General features: G+C 29.5%; 1 protein-coding gene across 1 annotated transcript; it reads right to left on the bottom strand.

Annotated features, from left to right (window-relative positions):
- On the bottom strand, positions 927-3,621 carry LOC107621978 (peroxidase 44-like). Its single transcript, XM_016323926.2, has 3 exons — positions 3,380-3,621; positions 2,331-2,795; positions 927-1,251 (listed from the first exon to the last, which is right to left on the bottom strand). Exons 1-3 carry the CDS (start codon positions 3,578-3,580, stop codon positions 946-948), a joined length of 972 nt encoding a protein of 323 aa, XP_016179412.1. The 5' UTR covers positions 3,581-3,621; the 3' UTR covers positions 927-945.

Here is a 7,941-nt window from a genome sequence, read left to right on the forward strand (position 1 = left end):
GTTTTTTTATTATAAAGTTAATAATTAAAAATATAATTATTAAATAATTTGATATATTTAAAATTTTTAAATTTTTAATTTTATATAAAGGTAACTGTATATTAATTTTTAGAGTTAAATTAAGAATTTTAAGTAGGAAGGTATTGAGTTTGAATTTGAGGAGAGCCCCTTTTGGCTAAGGACTTCCAAGTCATTTTAAGCTAAAATACAGGAATAAAGGTTGCGTTCACTGAGAATATGATAGGACAAGATATTGATGGACAGAGACACAAAATTTTGTGTTCTTGTATTCTGTTTAGTAATAAATTAGAACAAATTATGAAAATTTAATTTATTCTTTTTTTTTTTCATTCAAAATATTTGAGATGTAAAATATAATAATAAAAAATATAATTATGAAAAATTAACAAGAATAATGAAAAAAAATAAAAAATAAGTTGTGTCTCTTGTTAGTGTCTCCGTGTTCTTCCTGTTAGGATGAGTACAAAATACACTAACTCAGTGTCTCTGGACACATTATCTCTATTCATGTCTTTTCTATCAAACACGATTTTGTGTCTCTGTATCCCTGTCTCAGTGTCCTGTCTTTGTAAACAAACGTCTAATAAGGTCCAATATTTTATATACAGAGTACTTACAAGTAGTTACAAACCATAATCTTAAATGAAGGATGATGTAACATGATCAGAATTTATTATTTTTAATTATTAATTAGTTATTTATTTAAAAATATAAAATAAAATATATTATTAAATTAAAAAAATTAAATTAATAATTAAATAAAATAATAAATTATAATGATTCTTTAACATTTTTTTATAGATTTATCCAATATAATATGATTTTGTCAATCTTATTTTAAGTAATATGCAATACTTTCTTAAAAGATAATAACATGCATATTTGGGACAGTGAGACACGTTTAATTAATAATGTATAATGGTTCTATAAAGGATGATTAACAGCCCTACAGTTCCTTCGAATCTCCCCTTCATTTCCAAGTGTAACATTAATGGAAGACATTTTTATCATTGCACTTGCAAAGCTTTGTGACAAGCTTTCACCATCCGCCGCAAAACCCGAGACCAAGTCACTTGATAATGGGTCCAAAGCCAGCTGTTGATCGAGGTTAAGTATGCCTCTTTTCGCAAGAATTTGGTTGAAAAAGCGATTATCAAATGCCAAAGGCGTGATTTGGTCCAAATACACACTTGGATCGGTTGTTGCTGGCTGCTTTGCCGATCCACACACCTAAAATATCATCACGTATTTTATTATTATTACTGTAAAGGAGATAAATACTAAAAGTGTTTGTAGTGCGATTTTGGTCCATTTTAAAAAAATTAATTCGATTCAAAGTATACTATATTTTGTGATTATAATCAATTAGTTTATTTTTATTTTAAAATCAAATTCAATCTGTTACAAATTATTATAGTTTGGATTAATGCATTTTTAATAAAAAAAATATGATTTTATTATTAAAAAATAGAAGTAATTTTAATAAATAACAATATATAAATTTTTTTTTGTAACAAACTAAAGATATTATATGCAAATTTAAATTTACTAACAAAATAATAATATCTTATTATATTTTACAATTGGTTCAATTTTTTAAAAAAATAATCTAAAATCCAATTCAATTCACGCAATTTGTACAAAATAGAATTTAATATAATCTAAATTAGATGAGCAATTTTATTTGAAGGTAATAAACACTCACGTGAAGTTATTTTTATATGAAAGTGATAGTTGAAAATTATTAGATGATAATTTAGTTAAATTTATTAAATTATTTAACGATTTTTAAATATCAATTTCACATTAAGATAACTACACATTTAAATTGTTTGGATTTAAATACCTTTTAATAAAGATGAAAATTCATGTGTAGTTAACTTTATGTGAAGTTGATAACTGAGAGTTGATAAATGATTTGACAGATTTGACTAAATTATCATCTAATTATTCTTAATTATCAACTTCACATAAAATTAACTCTGTTGGTTCCTATAGTTTCGCGAAATTTTCAATTAAGTTCCTATACTTTTTTTTCCTTTTAATTGAGTCCTTGCACCAAATTTTTTTTAATTGGGTCCTTACACTTTTTTTTCTTTTATTTAGGTCCCTATACTAATTCTTTTTTTTTTAGTTGGGTCTCTATAAAATTAAGTCAATTATTATTAAGAAAGACTTAATTGAAAAAAAAATAGTGTAGGAACTCAATTAAAAAAAAATATAGAAACATAATTGAAAATTTCACAAAACTATAGTAACAACAGAGTAATTAAACCAATTAACTTTAATAAATTAAGATACTTTGGTACCTTCCCCAATGCTGCATCCATATTAGGATCCATGGTGGGATCAAGGCTTCCTCGAAAGCTGGAAAGTCTGTTGCGAAAATTGCTACAATGGGTGGAGCCAAGAGAATGTCCTCCTCCGACGAGTGTCACCATTTCATAGAGTGTAAAGCCCCTTGCGGTGAAGAAATGCAGAGCCTCGAACACTGACATTGATGGTAAAGGAAGTTTCACTTCTCTTGGGTCTGATACAAGCCCGTCCCTTCTTCCTGTTCCCAGATTGTAGCTTGGTCCACCCGCCAAAGCCACCGCATCTCTCGTTGCCAGTGATATGATATCTGCACACGACACTGTTGAAGGACAAGCTTGTTCCAAAGCACTTTTAGCCTCATCAATTATGTCGAATCCTCGTACGGATTGGTTTAGCCCTGCGTCTTTCTCCGATGTTCTGTTTTCAGTTGGATCGAGTAGCAAGGACGCATCACAGCCCTGAAACAGAGAAGCAATCAGCATATCAAAGATTTTAGTAAAAAAAAAAAAGAACAAAAATAAAAAATCATGTGCAGCTAATTTCATATGAAGTTCATAATGAAAAATTTCGTTAAATGATTTAACATATTTAATTAAATTATTGTCTAAAAATTCTCAACTATCAACTTCATGTGACCAGTGACTACTACCCTTCTCCTCCAACATTTATAGATCTATGTAAAAACACAAATTAAATGCACCTTAATACTAAAATACCTATACCTATTTATATTAATTGAGATTTATGAATCTATGTAAGAAAGATTAGACATGCATTTTTTTTTATCAAAAATAGAAGACTCGAATCCGCAACATCTTAATTGAGTATGAGGAGACTATGCCATTTGAGCTATTACTCATTGGCAAAAATTTGGAAAGATAGGAGACTCAAATCCGTAACCTCTTAATTGAGTATGGAGAGTCTATGCCATTTGAGCTATTACTTATTGGCAAGATTAGACATGCATTTATATTTTTCTTTCAGAAGAATTAAAACTAAATAAAGATGAGAAAAAAAATACAATTAAATAGTAGGTTTATACTCTAATAAAACAATCGTGAAAGTGCATGCGAAGCAAGGCGGCGGTTATGGATTTGTCAGTGTTGAAACGCCTTTGCACAACATCACGAACAATTGCCTCCGCTCTTGGACAGCTGAAGCTATAGAATCCTAACCTTAATTCTCCTAACACCAAGGGAAAGACACAAAACAAGGTTATTATTATTAAGGTGGTGCTGTTCATCTTATGAGTAGTGTGGTGGTACTTCTGCTTATGTATCCTTCCTCTTATATATATAATACACCATCAATTTAATGTAATTTTAAGTACTATTTAATAATTTTTTTTTTAACTCCGACCTTCCTATTATCTCTGATTATGGTACCCTCATTGTTGCTACTATTTTAATAATTTCCATTAATTCCAATAATCTCTAATTTAATTTGTATTTCATTGACCTCAATTTTTTTTCCTTCCACCAATTAAAGAATTCAATTGTCTCTCTTTTTTTAATTTAACATGATGTTTTTAAATTAATACAATAAATTAAATCATGAAAGAGGTGAAATTAAAATTGACAAAATCAGTGATGCTACGTGTATAAATTTTGTTGGTAATTAAATTCAATTAAATTGATACAAGTCCAACGAAACGGATTTTATAAATCTCTATATCCGGATAACTATCAACAAATACACCGGATCGTACCAAGTAATATACTTACGGTAAGTGAGTGTCGATCCTATAAAGATTAACGAATAAAACAAATAATAGTTAATTAATTATTCTAGTTAGACGGTTCAATTTTAAATGATGGACAATTGAGAATATAAATGACTTGAATAAGAAGTAAAGAAAAGTAATAAATGACAAGAAAGTAAAATGATGGAAATGTAAATTCCAAAAAATTTAAAGTGCACGCAAGAATGTAAATACTGGGAATGTAAATTGTAAAATTTAAGAATGGGAAGAACATTGAGATTAAGAGATGTTGCATTTTCAAGATCAATAATTTTCATCTCCTCTTCAATCATGTAATAATTGATCTCTAGCCAAATCATAAGTGATTAAATTTCAATGTCTTAGTAATTTAATTTCTCTTAACTTAATCAATTGTCAGTGTCTTGATCTAATTGTTCATGAGAAGAGATGAAGATTAGTCTTTGATTTAGAGCCACACAATTTCATGAATCAAGTTATGGGTCGATTATATGTCACATCAATCCCAAACCCAAATTTACAAGAATTAAGAGAAAGATTTTCAAGCTCAATTTTATGATCCATTTTTTAAGTTCTCATAGAATTTAAGTTAGATTCAAATTCTTTCTAAAGAAACAATGAAAAGAAGAATTGAAGATGAAGAATCAAATAAATTAATCCATTGAATTGCAATAGAACTCTCTTTTTCAATGAAGAGAATTAGAAATTCATAACTAAAGTATTAGAAAATGATGAAAGAAATTGGAAGAAGAAAAGAGAAGAGAAGAGAATGAGAGTGAGGAGAGAGTCCTAAGACTTCCCTCCAAAGGTGTGTGTTGTATGTGTGCAAGGTCCTATTTATAAGTTATTACAAATTCAAATGAAATTTAAATTATAATCAAATTCAAATCTAAATTGAGATTATTTCTTGGGCTTGAAAACTTAGAAATTGAAGAATGAATGAAGGAATTGAAGCCTAGGAGATTTGATGTGGAGCAGTATTGATGAGCCATTATTTTACGATGTTGATATCTAAGTGTGGAGAGGTCGTCGTCATTGACGGATTTTATTTGGTGACCCATTTCAGATTCTTGTTTTATTTTGCTTTATTTTATTTTATTTCAAATACTTGCACATTTTTACTTTATTGTACTTTTAGCTTTTGTATATATTAGTTATTTTAGATAATTTTGAGTTTATCGCATTTTGCACTTTGACTTGTATATACTCTAGATTTTTAGTTGGATTTGCATCTTTTAGTTTAGTAATATATATATGGCTTAGTAGTTGTAATTTGGAAAAATGTGGATTATTGAGCTTAGTTTACCCTTTTGCATGTGAAAATTTAGTTTGATCGAAAATAGGGAGTGAACTACAAATTTTTGTCTTTTCATAATCACAACATTTCATTTAGTATATATATAATATAATAAATGTTGGTCAATTTGATAAAATTTTCAAGAAATGTTTCTTTTTCTTAAAAAGGACATTAAGATTCATATTGATTTGAGTTGAAATTTTTTTTTTCAAACTTGCATGATGTATATATATAGCTTGGAATATGGTTTTTAAGCAAAGAATACACAACTTGTGAGTTTTTGAGCCTAATTATATGGTTACATTATTTAACCATGATTTTGATTCTTGTGTGTTTTCTTCTCTATGATTGCAATCTTTGGTTTGTTCCATTCTATATGTCTATTATTTAATGTATATTCATGCATTTATGTGATTGAGGCCATCATTTGATTATAGCTCACTTATCCCAAATAGCCTACCATTTCATTTACTTTTGTTTGCCGCTTTGAGCCTTTTTGACCCTCTTTTGTTCTTTATATTACCACATCACTAGCCTTAAGCGTAAAAATAATTAATTGTCCTATTTGAATCTTTGGTTAGCTTAGAATAGTGTGTCAACTAAGTGTGAAAAAATGTGAGAATTTTGGTTGATGAGAATGTGTTTTATTTTTATTGACAAATATTGAGAATTTGGGTATATACTCGTGTGAAATTATAGAAACCATATGCATTGATGTATTATGCTTTCATATATATAAAAAAAAAAGAAAAAAAAGAAGAAAAAAGAAGAAGAAATAAATGAATAGGGGGTAAAATTACCCCAATGTTAAGTTCAATAAAAAGATCAATGCATATGTGATGGAATTGGAATTGATACATGAGTGTAAGTATATGTGTAAAAGTGAGATCGTGGGTGGCTAGGCTTGATCTTAGAATTGTATAGAGAGTGTGCATGTGTTAGGTGAGAACTCAGGTTAGTCAAAGATTCAAATGATAGCTCACTTGGTCATACATATATCCGCACCCTTACCTTAGCCCTATTACAACCTTGAAAAGTCCTCATGATGTTTGCATTTGTACACTAAATATTTGTTGATTGGTTAAATGAAGAACAAAGTTTTAGAAAGTATGATTAGAGGAGATTTGAGTGGTTTAACCCTAAACACTTGAGCGATTAGAGTGCATATACACATCCGGTGAGGGTTCAATTGCTCAATTCCATATGTCCATATTTGATAATCGCTTATCTTGCAAGTTTATGAACTCTTTTAAATAACTCAATTCAACTATGAATGTGTTTTGATATGATTGATTTAGCCCTTGATTGTGCATATATGATTTATTGGAAATTTGACTCGCTTTGACCACATATATGCTTATATATATATATATATATATACACACACACACACACGCATGTAGGTAGCTTGCATCTAGATAGGTTGCATTGCATAAGTCCTGCCATTTTCTCTTCACTCTTTTGGTTCTCTTGAACTTAGCATGAGGACATGCTAATGTTTGAGTGTGGGGAGCTTTGATGAGCCATTATTTTACGATTTATTTTGTACTGAATTGAGTGGATTTTATCAGTTATTCATACACGTATTCATATAAATTGCATGGTTTTACAAATCATTCCTAATTTTGTGCTATGATTGAAAACATGTTTCTTTGACTTTAAAATTGCTAATTTTTAATCCTCTCTTATTACCACTCGATGCCGTGATATGTTTGTTAAGTATTTTCAGGGTTTATAGGGCAGGAATGACTTAAAGGATAGAAAGGAAGCATGCAAAAGTGGAAGAAACACAAAAAATTGAGTATTCATGAGCGACGCGTACGCGTGATCGGTGCAGCAGGCAAGCGACGCGTACGCGTGACGAGTGTCACGTGCCTCAGTAAAGCGAATTTGCTGGGGGCGATTTCTAGGCTGATTTTGACCTAGTTTCAGGCCCGAAAATACAGATTAGAGGCTGCAGAGTGAAACTGTGGGGGAATCATTCATTCACAATTTTAGGTTTGAGATGTAGAATTCTAGAGAGAGAGAGGCTCTCTTCTCTCTCTAGGTTTTAGGGTTTCTACTCCGATTTCTTCTTAGATTTAGATTTAATTTCTGTTTTTATTTACAATTCCTTGCAATTTATTGTTCTAGCACCTTTTGTTCTTCAATTCTACTTGTTATTTCCTTCACTTTGTTATCCTTATGTTTGTGCACTCTTGATACTTTAGATCTTTGTTAATGCAATTTATATGTTCATGTTGTTATTGCTTTCTTCAGTTGTCATTGTTAATTTTTTTCAATTGGTAGTTGTTAAATTTTATTATTGTTACAATTTTACCATGCTTTTTTTCCCCATTTTCTTTCTAAAATATTCCTTTTTGTTATCACACAATAAATTTCTCTCACTAGAAAGTCACTTTAATATCTTTGCATCACTTTTTTGCACTTTATTTCTGACGTCATTCCCATCTTGGCTCTGGTTCCCCCTTTTTGGCTGACTCATCTGCCAGCTGTTACAACCCTAGCATTCTTTCTTCTATTCCCATTGGACCAATTTTCTTTGTTAGTTTTTTTTTTTTTTTTAAGTTATGTGAAATTTATTCAA

The sequence above is a fragment of the Arachis ipaensis genome, chromosome B10 (assembly GCF_000816755.2).
Source record: "Arachis ipaensis cultivar K30076 chromosome B10, Araip1.1, whole genome shotgun sequence".
NCBI classification, from domain to species: domain Eukaryota; kingdom Viridiplantae; phylum Streptophyta; class Magnoliopsida; order Fabales; family Fabaceae; genus Arachis; species Arachis ipaensis.

Coding starts and splice junctions, on each gene's coding strand:
- LOC107621978 (XM_016323926.2), bottom strand. CDS start 3,580: ATGAACAGCACCACCTTAATAATAATAACCTTGTTTTGTGTCTTTCCC. Junction 2,796..3,379: donor TTCACGATTGTTTTATTAGA/GTATAAACCTAC, acceptor TCTCTGTTTCAG/GGCTGTGATGCGTCCTTGCT. Junction 1,252..2,330: donor TGGATGCAGCATTGGGGAAG/GTACCAAAGTAT, acceptor ATGATATTTTAG/GTGTGTGGATCGGCAAAGCA.